We start from the raw sequence: 13,721 nt of genomic DNA, 5'->3' as shown, positions 1-13,721 counted from the left end.
GCTAGGCACGCTGGGAAATGTGGTTTCCGGGTTGTCCATGGAGGCTAACGGAACGGACGCAAGGTGGCGCCCAAACGTCGCAGTCGATGTGGGTAAGTCCCGGTCCCCAGCTCCCGGGCGCTGCGGGCGCGGGAGAGACCGCGAAGGTCTGAAAGATAGTTTCTCTGAGGCAACTGAGATACGCAGTGAGGAGACGGAGGCACAGTCTCTTCAGCGCGGTTGATTTTGCCGTTTGAAAAGTTGGCATGACGAGGGACTGTGCTGGCTAGCGCGAAGGCGGCCGCTTCTGAGGCCCCGCCCCAGCCTGGGCAGAGCCGGACGCAGAAGAGGGAGGACGCTCGGACTGTGGGAGCTGGTTCCAGAGGGACGCGCGCCACGGTCGTGCAGCAAGTGTTCCGGGTCCGGGCTGGGCGACCCCTCGCGCTGCTGAGGGGCTCCTGTGCCCAGTGGGAATTGAAAGCGGGCTCCGGGAGCAGCAGCCATCCGGACCCTCGCACTCGCGAGCTCCGAGCACTTCCGGACCCAGGGCCTTCCTTGGGCGGAACTGTGCATTCAGTTGACTGCCCGGGAGCCACCTTCCCCACTCTCGAGTTAGGCTCAAACAATGACAATCTAGAAACCTAGGATCTGGCCGGGCGCAGTGGCTCACGCTTGTAGTCCCTGCACTTTGGGAGGCCGAGGCGGGTGGATCACCTAAGGTCAGGAGTTCGAGACCAGCCTGTCCAACATGATGAAACCCCTTCTCTACTAAAAATAGAGCAAGGTGCGGTGGTGGGCACCTATAATCCCAGCTACTCAGGAGGCTGAGGCAGGAGAATCGCTTAAACCCCGAAGGCAGAGGTTGCAGTGAGCCAAGATTGCACTCCAGCCTAGGCTACAGAGAAAGACTGGGTCTCAAAAATAAAAATAAAAATACACATAACAATATATTTGATTACGTAAGCATGGGATACCTGGAGGGCCTCGAAGGCAGCTGCAGTCATTGCCTGAGTAGACATGAAGGACTGGAAGACAGAGTAGGAGTCAGTTTACTTTTCGTTTTATATGTTTCTTTGTTATTTTTTTGACCCTTTAGCAATTTCTATGAGCTTTGTGTACACAGAGGGTTTTTGTTTTGTTTTGTTTTGTTTTGAGACAGAGTCACCCTCTGTCACCAAGGCTGGAATGCAGTGGTGCCATCTCCATCTTGCAACCTCCGCCTCCCCGGTTCAAGCAATTCTCTTGCCTCAGCTTCTCAAATAGCTGGGATTACAGGCACGCACCACTATGCCCGGCTAATTTTTGTAATTTTTTTTTTTTTAGTAGAGATGGGGTTTCATCATGTTGGCCAGACTGGTCTCGAACTCCTGATCTCAGGTGATTCAACCATCTTAGCCTCCCAAAGTGCTGAGAGTACAGGCATGAACCACCACGCCCAGCCCATAGGGTTCTTATTTTGTTTTGTAGAGATGGGGTTTCACCGTGTTGCCCAGGCAGGTCTCCAACTCCTGGGCTCAAGCATTCCACCTGCCTCAGCCTCCCTAAGTGCTGAGATTACAGGGGTGAGCCACCATGCCTGGCACCCTCTTGTCTGCATTTTTGATGCAGTTTCCCCTCCAGTCTTCCTTTTCCTGATTGCTGACTTCTTACTCCTTGGAATCCTCATGGATTCTAGTGAGTCCCATGGATCTGAGTTCCTGATGGGATCTGCCTTCTGAGATGCGCAGGCTGCAGGAGGGCAGGGCCTGGCCTTGGCTTCCCCCGACACTCTCGCCACCACCCACCCACCTGCAGCCCTAGGAATATGGAAAGGGCAGCCTGGGTAGGACTCCTGGTTGGCCAAAGAATAGGAGGCAGCCCCCAATGTTTGCTCAGCAGGATAGATCAGGAGTCAGAACTAGCTTCCCTGTACCCCACATCTTGTGACCCTTAGGCATACCACCCAGATAGGTGCCACCCATTCCTCTTCTGGAAGGGAGGTACAGGCTAAGTTCTCACAATGTCTAGATAGCATGTTTTTGTTTGCTTGTTTGTTTTTAGACAGAGTCTTGCTCTGTTGCCCAGGCTAGAATGTAGTGGTGCGATCTTGGCTCACCACAACCTCCACCGTCTGAGTTCAAGCAACTGTCCTGCCTTAGCCTCCTGGGTAGTTTGGATTACAGGCTCCCACCACCGTGCCTGGCTAATTTTTGTTTTGTTTTGTAGAGATGGGGTTTCTCCATGTTGGTCAGGTTGGTTTCAAACTCCCAACCTCAGGTAATTTGCCCACCTCTGCCTCCCAAAATGCTGGGATTATAGGCATGAGCCATTGCACCCGGCCTCATGTATTGTTTAAAAGTATCAAAGTGTAGCCATGCGTGGTGGCCCTGTAGTCCCAGCTACTCGGGAGCCTGAGGTAGGATCTCTTGAGCCTGGGAGGCAGAGGGTACAGTGAGCCGAGATCACCCCACTGCACTCTAACCTGAGTGACAGAGTGAGACCCAGTCTCAAATAAAAATAAAATAAAATGCATCAAAGTGAAGAGGGGTACTTAGGGATTTCAGGTGTAATCCCTTTGCTTTACAGAAAGAAACAGAGACTGTAGCTGGGGCTAGAATCCAAGTCCCCGCCCCCGGGCACTTCAGGGTTAGAGCAGTGTTGGGAGTCCCACGAGGGCCTGGGTGAGAGGTTCACTCTTAAAACTGGGCATGAAGTCTCAATCACTGAGAATGCTTGGTGCCAGCTCCCATCTCTGAGGACACGAGGGCCTGGGTGAGAGGTTCACTCTTAAAACTGGGCATGAAGTCTCAATCACTGAGAATGCTTGGTGCCAGCTCCCATCTCTGAGGACACGAGGGCCTGGGTGAGAGGTTCACTCTTAAAACTGGGCATGAAGTCTCAATCACTGAGAATGCTTGGTGCCAGCTCCCATCTCTGAGGACAGCTTTGAGGGAAGGAGCAGAATCCAGCCCCTTCCCCAAATCAGGGTAGTGTATCACAGGGCAGAGAGCATAATCTTAGGAAGAGGGATAGAAATAGGAAAGATGGGCCAGGCACGGTGGCTCACACCTGTAATTCCAACACTTTGAGAGGCTGAGATGTGTGGATTGCTTGAGCCCAGGAGTTCGAGACCAGCCTAGGAAACATGGTAAAACCCCGCCTCTACAAAATATATATATATATAAATTAGCTGGGCATGGTGGTGTGTGCAGGTAGTCCCAGCTACTCAGGGGGCTGAGGCAGGAGGATCACTTGAGCCCCGGAGGTTAAGGCTATAGAAAAACAAGATCTGGCCGGGCGCGGTGGGAGGCCGAGGCGGGTGGATCACAAGGTCAAGAGATCAAGACCATCCTGGTCAACATGGTGAAACCCCATCTCTACTAAAAATACAAAAATTAGCTGGGCATGGTGGCACACACCTGTAATCCCAGCTACTCGGGAGGCTGAAGCAGGAGAATTGCTTGAACCCAGGAGGCAGAGGTTGCGGTGAGCTGAGATCGCGCCATTGCATTCCAGCCTGGGTAACAACAGCGAAACTCCGTCTCAAAAACAACAACAAAGATCATACCATTGCATTCCATTCTGGGCATTCTGGGTGACAGAGCAAGACCTGTCTCAAAAAAACAAGAAAGAAATGACAAAGATATCCCCACTTAGCTAGGTGTGGTAGCACGTGCCTGTGGTCCCAGCTACTCGGGAGGCTGAAGTGAGATCGCTGGAGCCTGGGAATTTAAGGCTGTACTGAGCCATCATTGCGCCGCTACACTCCAGCCTGGGCAAAAGAACAAGACTGTCTCAAAAAAAAGAAAAAAAAGATGGAATGATTGACTTTTCTTGGACACTAAAGTTGAGCAGAAGGAACCTGTAGGCAGGAGAAGAAGGTCACCAAGGGTCCCTCTTCCCAGGTAGCAATAGGCTGGCTTGTAAATCCGGTCCTTTTGCATTGTAGCAGGAGGAAGATGAGTGTTGGGGCCCAAAATATGCTATAGAGCTGGCATCACTGTCCAGAAGGCATCTTCACTTTTGGAACAGGCTTGGTCTTGTCCAGGTAGGCACCTCCTCATGAGTAACTCCCTCCAGCTCTCGCAGCAGAGCACATGCCTGCTGTCCGGTGAGGACTTGTTCCCTTGCCCGACCTGCCTGAGCGGGTGTAGGCAGCTAACATTCACCAGCCCTGCCCCAGGAGATGAGGAGACAGCACTGACCTCCTCTCTTCTGTTACCCAATCTTCCGCCCACACCACGCCCAAACACGCCGCTCCCCCCAAATAGGTCTGTATCGAGACACCTGGGAATTGTGAGGCAATTGCTGGGAGATTTCCTTGCTGCGCAGCTGCCCTCCCTGGCCAGCTAAGAAGGGTCTGACTGGTAGAGACGGCTTCATCATCATCATCAGATTGAAAATAATCGAATATGGAAATGTGTTTTATTTCTCAGTACAAAGCCAGATACTCTAAGACTATGAAAACCTGACTAGCCAAATACCATAAAGGACAAAAAGAAGACTCTCTCTGGCCTGGTGCCCTGTGATCCAGCGCAGTGATGCAGGAGGTCTGGGGACAGCAGCCAAGACCTGGACAGGTTGAGGTGGATGAGGGCAGCGACCTGCCACCCCTCAAACCTCCTGCAGCTGGGGCTGAGGGTCCTGCCTGCCTTTGGGGGCCAGGGGTTGCCTGGCCTGGCTGGTTCCAGGAATGATCTGGGGGGGGATGGGAGGCACAGGGATGGGGCAGGAGTGGGGGACAGGAGCCTTCTGCACTGGAAGCTCCGTTTTTATTCCGTGACTGCAGGTGAATGTTCAGAGCAAGAACTGAGAATGAAACTAGGACGCTGTTGCCGCCAGTGGCACCTTCAGTCCCTCTACCGCATCCCAGTTAGAAAGTCTTGAGCCCCGACAGATGGACCTGGGTCTGGGACTTAGGGCTGTGGGAGGTGTGGCTGTAGTGACGGGAGGAGCTGAGAAGAATGGGCGCTGCTGGGGACAGGAGGGGCGTTTCCCTGAGGAGCTGTGGACCCTCGATTTAGTGTCTAGGAGAACATGGGTGTGTGTGAGGGCTCAGGCCTCGCCCTCCTCTCCACTGTCATCCACGCTGGCCTGCCTCACCACCTTCCGGAACCTGGGCGTAGAGGAAATGCTGGGCTCTCCCTGCCTCTGCTCCTGGAAGGCCTGCGTCCGGCTGGCCACCAGGGCGGCGCTCTGGAGAGCAACCACTGACTGGCGGGACTTCAGGGCCGGCTGCGGCCCCCGGCCCACCTGCTGGCCTCCCTTGGTCCTTGCGAGCTGCAGGAAGGGCTGCGGAGGCTCTTCATGTGAAGACTCAGGGGAAGAGAAAACCTGGACAGATGCGAGAATACAGATGCCATGGGAGGCCTTCGCGAGGCAGGGGCACCAAGCAGAGCTGGGAAGAGGAGAGGGGCGGAATGTTTGCGGCACACAGACCAAGAGCCAAGCTGTTCACAGCCATGCTTCCCCAGTGGGGAGAACAACACCCCTGCCCTGCTGCCCTGCTCCTTGAATCCTACCTGCCTATGGCTTCCTTCTGGCCCCCAGCAGCCCTCCTCAGCTCCCCTGAGACCCAGGCCTCCCTGCCCTCCGCTCCTCCTATCCTTCCTCTGCCTTTGCGCAGGCAGCCAGCAGGTGAAACCACGCCTGCACCAGCCCCTGACCTGGGCTGGGTGGATGCGGGTGTCAGTGCTGGGTGAGGACCTCCCGCCTTAAGCAACACACCCACCAACCCACCATGCCTCCCTATTCTTCCCCACCCACACCTCCTCCAGGAAGCCTCTCCCAAATGTTCCTGCCCTCAGTGGACGCTCCTTCTTCCAAGTCAGCCATTTGGCCTCGAGTCCCACACAGGGCCTGGCTCCCAGTCTTTTGCTTGTGCCCACAGCACTGAGCATGGAGGGTGCTCACTTAGGCAGGACTTGGGTGGCGTGAGCGCACAAACTCCTCTGCACCTCACCTGCTTGAACGCTTGGAGATGCTGCTCCTCAGACCCAGGAGAGGCTCCAGAGATTCATTTACCCTCCCCTCACCAGGGGGTTAGAGACACCCCCAGGGCCAGCAGGTGGCTGTGGAGCTTGTGGCCTGGGGAGGCAGCCCTGCCCCTTAGACAGCTAGTCCTGTGGTCAGTCTGGAACACGCCTGCAACCCTGGCCGGGGCTGGCTCGCCCAGGAACCCTGGGAACAGGCGCTACCTCCTGCCCTGCCCTGTGGCCCCTCTCCAGCTTGTGCCTGCAGTGCCCCCACCTGCCCTCACCGGGTCTCAGCTGCTCTCAGGAGCCCAGGACAGGGCTGGTCCCTGTCTTCAGGGATACTCATGGGATGGGCTGGAGATGCCTGGTGCTGAGAGGTATTAGGCTGACTGTGAAGGGGGCTGGGAGCAGGCCCCCAGGGTCCTCCCAGGACACCCTGCATGGGTGGGCCAGCCCGAGCCCAGGTATGCTCTGCTCAGGCCTATGGTCACCATCCTGGTCTTTCCCCACCTCCCTCCTTCTGGTCCCCATCCCTGCAGGCTGAGCTCCCCGAGTCCCAGCCTCACCTCTGGCATGTCACTGGCATCTGAGGTGCTCTCCAGCTCCAAGGAGGGTTCCAGGAGACTGATGGACCTCATGACCCCTCGGAGGTCGATACGTGGCCGTGGCCCAGGCTCTTCCTTTGGGGCTGCCTGGCTCTCCTCCATGCCCACAACCTTCTCCTCCCCACCACCCCCAGGTTCTGGCGGAAGAGGCGGGAATGGTGTAGAGACTTCAGGGGCTGGGTGCTCCTCTGGGGAGACCCCACCCGCTTTCTGCTCCCAGACATGGCTCTGGCGACTGTGAGGAGGTGGCCCTGAGTCAGCTCTGAGTGACCCAGCAGCCACACCCCACAAACCAACCTACTCACCCCATCCCATACCTGGCAGTCAGGATGCCCTGGTAGACCTGCAGCTGGCGCAGGAAGCCGGGGTTGGGGCGGGCGATGGGCCGGAGCCCCTGCACATGGTGCAGGGCCTGCTCCAGGCTGCAACCATACTGCTTCATGGCATAGGCCAGCACCGTGGCCGCCGAGCGGCTGACGCCCATCTTGCAGTGGACCAGCACACGGGTGCCCTGCGCTCTGTGGAGGCAGGACAGGGTCAGCACCCTCCCCTCACCATGAAGGACTCGCCTGCTGTGGGGGATGGCAGGTAGAGGGCTCACAAGCAGCTGAGAGTAGAGAAGGAGGCAAGGACACTGGGGGCTGGAAGGAATGGCAGAGTCGATGGCAGAGTGGGCAAGAGGAGGGCACTGGGGGCCAAGGGAAACCACAGCGGGGCAGGCAGGGGAGACGGGGGGCTGACCTTGCGGCCTCAATGAAGCGGTATGTCTCCTTCCAGTGCGGCAGCAGCTGGGCCGACTCCTCATCCCAGAGGCGCACGTTGTGGTAGGTGAAGCGCTCAGGGTAGAAGTTGTCGATCTCTCGGGCCATGTTCAAGATATGGGTGACCCTGTCCCAGAGGGCCCAAGGCCAGGCTGACGTGGGCAAAGGTACCAGGGCCACCGGCCATCGGGCCTGGCAGAACCTGGGCCTCTGTTTAGCTGAGTTTCAAGTCAGGTGGAGGCAGCAGTGACAGTGGGAGGAGAAGTGACTCAGCTGTCAGGTGGCTGAGACCTTGAACCAGTCATTTGACCCTGCTAGGCCTGTTTCCCCATCTAGTCCAGTCAGCCGGGTCAACTCCAGCCCTTCCGTTCCTCTCAGAAGTAAGTTAGAGGACAGCTTTGGAGCTAAGCTGAGCATGGGTGGGTCTGCAGCAGTGGGGTGACAGATACAGCAGGTCTCCCAGAAGCCCGTGGTGGACAGATGACAAGTACCTGTCAGAGCAGGCAGCCAGGTCCCCACAGGGAGAAGGCCAGTTCCTTCTTCCCTGGGAAAGGGCCAGGTGGAGAAGAGGCTTTTTCTCTTTTTTTTCTTATTTTTTTAGAGACAGGGTCTCTCTGTTGCCCAGGCTGGAGTGCAGTGGTGTGATCTTGGCTCACTGCAACCTCTCTGCCTCCCATGTTCAAGCAATTCTCTGCCTCAGCCTCCCGAGTAGCCGGGATTGCAGGTGTGCTCCACCACGCCCAGCCAAGAGGAGCCTTTTTCGGCTTGTCCAAGGCAGTTACAGCAGTGGGCTCTGCTGCTTCCCGTCTGGGCGTGGCTGAGGCCCTTTGTTTCTGTCCTTGTTTCACAGTGGGGGAGGGGAGGAGAGTGGGTGGGGCTGGCCAGTGGGTCTCTTGTCCCGACCTGGGCACCCACACCAGGGTAACAGCCCCAGGACAGAGTTGGAAGCAGAGCTAGCAGCTGCTGAGGGGAGTTTTTGAAGCTGGCTACCACCCAATGCAGGGAGGCCAGGAGAAGGGACGGTGGGGTGGGTGGCCCGAGGGGCTCACAGCCTCACCTGTTCCTCTGCAGCTCCTCCAGGTTTGCCGCATTCCACTCCGAGCCCTGGGAGAGAGGGAGCAGCACATTCTCCCTTTTCTCCAGCCTCTGCTCCTGGCACCCCGCTGCCCTCGCAACTGCCAGCAGTCCCCATGGCCCAGGCCCAGCGGCAGCTCACCAGGTAGAGGTGGGGGAAGATGCGGGAGGCCCGGTCCCGCTGTGCCACCAGCAGCAGCATCTGGTTGTCTATGAAGTCACGGTGCTGCTGGAGTGGGTGCCCCAGGCGCAGCTCCAGGGCCTGGCGGATCTGCAGGCAGAGCCCAGGGCAGGAGAGGCTTGGGCTCTCCAAGTGCCTGACCCCCCACCTTCCCTCTGGGGCCTCTGAGGACAGCACCCTGTCCCATCTAGACAGACTAGGGCCAAGGCCAAGGCACCCAGGAATCGGTCAGGACTTGGCAAAGTGGGGAGGGCTCCCAGGAGAGACAAGCTTGCGGCCCCTGCTGGAGGGGACTTGCCCCAGGCCCCCTGCTCACCTCTTTGGAAGTGACGCTCTCCAGGTTGCTGGCATCCAATACTTGCCGCAGCTCAGCACGGATCGCCTGCTCCATCTGCTCCTGTTCTGAGGGCCTGGGAGCAGAGCCCCTCAGTCAGGGGCCCCTTCCCCTCTCTGCCATGCCCCTCTGCTCCCCCTTGTCCTGCTTTCCCCTCCACCCAGGCCCTCCCCTCCCTGCACTGACCGGCCAGGCTCGGTGCTGGGAGGCCGCAGAGACTCTAGGTCAGCCATAGCCGTCCACTCATTGAGGCAGCTCTGGTTGGAGTTCAGTCTCTCCTGGTAGTGGCTGGCCCAGGTGAGGGCACTCCCACCGGGCACAAGGCCGCTGCCTAGAGCTGCCTCACATGCCTGGTGCAATACCTGGAGCGTGGCCCTGGGATAGGAGGAGAAGCTGGGTCACTCTGTCCCCTGCTGCCTTCCCCAGGCCCTGCAGCCTTCTTAGAAAGAGAGGCTGGACCAAGTCCAGGCAGCGTCTGTCCTTACCACATGGTCTGGATGGAGATGGGCTTGAAGATCCGGCTCTGCCCACCAGACGTTACGATGAAGCCCCTGCAGGAGAGCAGGTGCCGGTGAAGCCAGACTCCAGCCTCTGTGACAGAGAACCTGCCCTTTGGCCAGACACAGGGAGCTGAGGCCCGGGAGTCAGGTGCCTTGCTCAGGATCACAGTGAATCTGAGGTGGAGCTGGGAGCAGGTACCAGAGTCCCAGCCTAAAGTTCTACTATACCCCGGTGCCCAGGCCCCATCATACCTGTCACACATGGTAATTCCACCCTCCTGCCCCCCGCTCTGGTTGCCATTGCTTACCCATCTCCATCTAAGTACACCTGGGTGTCACTCCAGAGGGGCAAGACCAGGCCCAGGGTGCAGCTGGGGGAGCTGGCAGAGGACAGAGGGAGAGCCATTGTACCCCGTCCCTCACCTCTGCCTCTCCCTTCCTCTCCCTGCTCGCACCTGCTGTCAGGGAAATCCACACCCAGGAGGACCGTCTCATCCTGGCTCAGGCCTTCTCCTTCTCGTGTAGAAACTACCAGCAGGTAGCGGAGCCGGGGAGGCCGAGCTGCCTCCAGCTGGGCTGCCTGGGGAGGATGAGGAGCCCAGGGTCACAGTGGCCCCAAGGACCCTGCTCCCCACTTGGATACCCCCAAGTCCAGAACAGCGCTGACCCTGCTCCCTCCTTTCCCATCTCCCCTCTTTCCAGATATAAAATCAGTGGCCAAAGAGGGACTGTGTGGAAAAAAGCAGGGAACGGGAGTGACGCAGTTTGCCCATTTTTTATTTCTGCCAAGGATGGAGGTTGTTTTTGTTTTTGTTTTGAGACAGGGTCTCTGTTGCCCAGGCTGGAGTGCAGTGGTACTGTCACAGCTCACTGCAGCCCCAAACTCCCAGGCTCACGTGATCCTCCCACCTCAGCCTCCCAAAGCTCTGGGGTCACAGCAGTGAGCCACTGTGCCCAGTAAGGAGGAGGTTTGGTTTTTTTAAACCCTGTTCGCTTGCCAGTGCTATCGTTTCATTCGAGAAATGTTTATCACCAAAGAAATATTGAGGATGTACTCTCCCAAAAGGGGATGAAGCTTCTGTTGTCAATTCAGCTTTACAAAAGATTCACTGCATCTTGTTTGCCACGTCTGCTGCGGACAGTGAGCTGTCCCCACAAGCATTTGGGCCCCGGTTCTGGCTCTACCTGGATTCCCTTCCTCCATGGGGCTGGAATCTTCTTCCCATCTGCCCAGCCCCTCCAGCACACCGCCCCCCAGTGGGTGTCCAGCAAGCCTGCCTTGGGCACTGGTCCCTTTCGGGACAGCTCATGCCATCAGGAACGTCCTCTACTGGTTGAGAAGAAACCTGCCTCTGTGGAATCCCCACCTCTTGGACCTAATTTGTCCCTGTTGGCTCACACAGGACAAACCTCCCTGTTCCTTCCCTTCCAGAGACCTGCAGCCACGGCCTCACCCGGTCAAAACATCTGTTCCTTTTCCAAAGCAGCAGGATCACTGGAGTATGGGTAACCCCAGCACTCCCCAGGCTGCCCTCTGCCTTCACACCATTGTTCCACAAGCACACACACACACAGGGCTCCATCCTGCCCTCTCCCCCCTGCCCTCAGGCATGTCTCTTCCAGATAGGCCCTCACCAGTCGGATGTCGTCCTGCGCCCTCAGCAGCTGCACCATGAGGTGAAGGTGCTGCCTCTGCTCCTCCTGCTTCTGGGGACTCTGGGGTCCTTGCCCGAGGTCTGTCTGGTCCCCACGGGGCTGCTCCTCACTTGGGGGCTCCTCTGATGGCTCAGGACTGGCCTCTGCTGCATCATCATTGTCCCCTCCATCCTGCAGTCCCAGGACAGCCCCTCGGAGCACCGCAAAGCTCTGCCTGGTGGGGCAGTGGGAAACTGTCATGGCCCCTCATCCCCCTTAGGGTAGGGGATCTCAAAGTCCAGCATGCATCACATTCATCTGCAGGCCTTGTCCACACGGATTCATGGGCCCCCACGCGGTCAATAGGTCTGGAGTAGAGGCCTGAGCATCTGCACTTTTTATTTTTTTGAGACGGAGTTTCGCTCTTGTTACCCAGGCTGGAGTGCAATGGCGCGATCTCGGCTCACCGCAACCTCCGCCTCCTGGGTTCAGGCAATTCTCCTGCCTCAGCCTCCTGAGTAGCTGGGACTACAGGCACGCGCCACCACGCCCAGCTAATTTTTTTGTGTTTTTAGTAGAGACAGGGTTTCACCATGTTGACCAGGATGGTCTCGATCTCTTGACCTCGTGATCCACCCGCCTCGGCCTCCCAAAGTGCTGGGATTACAGGCATGAGCCACCGCGCCCGGCCCACATCTGCACTTTTAACTGGCTCCTTGGCAATGCTGCCACCACGCTGAGAACCAGTCTTGTAGGTTTCCAAGCTCTCAGCCCCTCTCCTCTTGTCTGTTGGGTGAGGGGCCTGCTCTCTTTCCTCCCACCTGCCTAACTCAGGGGCTGCTGGGAACGTGGTTGGAGACCCAGGAGTCCTCAGGCCCGTCACGCCTCTTGCCCTTTGGCCCATGGCCACTGCCTGAGCCAAAGCCCAGGGCAGTGGGTGAGGAAGCCCCAGTTGACCAGGGGGCGGGTGAAGGCCAAGGCCGCCTGGCTGCCTAGCCCACCAGCTGGTGCCACCAGGAACACTGCCCCACAAATTTGGCAGTGGGCTTCGGCTGCGCGTCCTCCGGGGCGCCTTCAGTCCCTGCACTCGGAGTCCAGGATGGCCGTGGCCAGGTCCCAGGCGGATGGAAGTGTCTGCGTGCGGGTGGCAGCGCTCACCTTCGCTGGAGTCGACTCCTCCGCTGGACCCCCCGGTCCTGCCGAGAGAGCAGCCCAGGGGAGGGTGAGCGCGGGGAGCGCTGTCCTCTCCCCTCTCTCAGGAATTCTGGGGTGGAGGAAGGCCAGAAAAGGCACCAGATGCCATTTGTCTTCCCACCCCAGTCCACGCCCCACCGAGAGGCCCCACGCAGCCCTGGCCTAAGGCCAGGTCAGCTGGGTGGGCGCTGAGGGTGGCGGGCGTGCCCAGATCTGGGCCTCCTCAGCCCGGGCGGCGCGCAGGGCTCTGGATCTTGCCCTGGCGCCGGTACCAGAGACCCTCGAGGCCCCCAGCACCCTCCAGCCCGAGTCCCGGGTCCCCCTCCGCATATCCCCGCTCGAGGCGAGCCCGCGGGCGGGCAGGACGGGTTCTCCGGCCCGGGCAGCAACTGCGTGGGCGGCACCACGGCTGGGCCACACTCACCCGGGGTCCCACGGGCGTGGAGGCGCCACTGCCCGGGGGCGAGCGGCTCACTGTGACCAGGGCCATAGGGCCAGGCCGGGGGCACCTGGGCTGGCACCGGGCACGGCCCCGTCCCTCAGCCCCGCGGACAGTCCCGGCCCCGCAGGACCAGGAAGGAGAGACGGCGCTACCCGGGCCTGGCACCTCCTCGGGGGCGGCCCTTAAAGGGCCAGACACTCGCCCAGCCGAGCCGGAGGAGCTTCTCAGGGCCGCCGGACCCCGCCCCTCCGGTCTCCGGTTTGGCCTGCCCCGGGCACAGGTCGAAGGCAAGCGCAGGTGCAGAGCCAGGAGACAGGGAGGGCAGGAGCGGGAGGCCGGGAGTTTGATCCCCTTCCCAGGAAGCGCCCGGCCCGGGCCGCCCTGCAGGAGCACCTGAGCTGTTCTGGGCCTCCAGCGTCCAGTGCGGGGCAGAGGAGGGTCCTAGGGAGGCAGAGGCAGGGCCACAGGTCTAGAGAGGATCAGGCACAGCGCGCCCTCGGCCAAAAGCCGCCACCACAAATACTTCTCCCTGCTGGTCGGCCCTCTGGCACCCACCGGGAGACAGGCTTCCGGGGAAATCAGCCTTGGGTTTAGAAATAACCCAGGAAACGCCCACCTCGGAGGCGACCAAGGCGGGGCTCCCAGCTGCGCAGAGGGAAGTGACTTGCACAAAGCCACCTGCAGGGAATTCGCCCCAGTCAGGGCCAGGCCTGGCTCTTCCCAACTGGAGGTGAATGGGGTCTGGGGACCCAGGCTTTCCCTCTCCAACGGGCGCGTGGGCGGGTTTCCAGTAAGGCCAGGCTGGGAGGCAGGACAAACCGGATCCCCAGCAGGTGGGACCGCGAGGGGGAACTGACATTCACAGGACGCCTGCTTGGTAAGGACACGACTCTCACCAGCTCCTTTCAGCCCTGAGGGGCAGAGGGTGGGGGGTGGTCGCCTCACTTTACAACTGAAGAAACTGAGGCTCAGACAGGCTAAGGGGACCGTGGGCAGGATTCAAGCCCAGGTCCGGGCGGCCTCCCAGTGTCTCCTTGGCGCCCCACCTTCAGGGTCCCCACG

The 13,721-nt window shown here is 59.2% G+C and overlaps 1 protein-coding gene and 1 long non-coding RNA gene across 11 annotated transcripts; one reads left to right on the top strand and one right to left on the bottom strand.

Moving 5' to 3' along the window:
- The first annotated feature begins 28 nt into the window (after positions 1–28).
- LOC103796408 (uncharacterized) lies at positions 29–4,367 on the top strand. Its single transcript, XR_013523534.1, has 3 exons — positions 29–92; positions 3,908–4,006; positions 4,230–4,367. It is a non-coding gene; the product is annotated as an uncharacterized LOC103796408 (long non-coding RNA).
- SSH3 (slingshot protein phosphatase 3) lies at positions 4,365–13,239 on the bottom strand. Of its 10 annotated transcripts, none has more exons than XM_078341553.1 (14): positions 13,053–13,239; positions 12,182–12,287; positions 11,024–11,258; positions 9,844–9,968; positions 9,697–9,768; positions 9,374–9,439; positions 9,075–9,263; positions 8,871–8,964; positions 8,516–8,644; positions 8,357–8,403; positions 7,280–7,426; positions 6,856–7,056; positions 6,500–6,773; positions 4,365–5,292 (listed from the first exon to the last, which is right to left on the bottom strand). In XM_078341553.1, the coding sequence occupies exons 3-14, from the start codon at positions 11,060–11,062 to the stop codon at positions 5,014–5,016; spliced, it is 1,662 nt and encodes a 553-aa protein (XP_078197679.1). In that variant the 5' UTR covers positions 11,063–11,258; positions 12,182–12,287; positions 13,053–13,239; the 3' UTR covers positions 4,365–5,013. The 10 variants fall into 10 exon arrangements, with proteins under 10 accessions (XP_078197679.1, XP_078197678.1, XP_078197677.1 ...); XM_078341552.1 differs by having other exon boundaries at positions 12,182–12,219; XM_078341551.1 differs by lacking the exon at positions 13,053–13,239 and adding an exon at positions 12,642–12,803.
- Positions 13,240–13,721: the final 482 nt, after the last annotated feature.

Source organism: Callithrix jacchus, chromosome 10, assembly GCF_049354715.1.
Source record: "Callithrix jacchus isolate 240 chromosome 10, calJac240_pri, whole genome shotgun sequence".
Classification (NCBI taxonomy): Eukaryota; Metazoa; Chordata; class Mammalia; order Primates; family Cebidae; genus Callithrix; species Callithrix jacchus.
The sequence above is the reverse complement of the archived record's forward strand: the minus strand, read 5'-3'. Positions and strand labels throughout refer to the sequence as shown.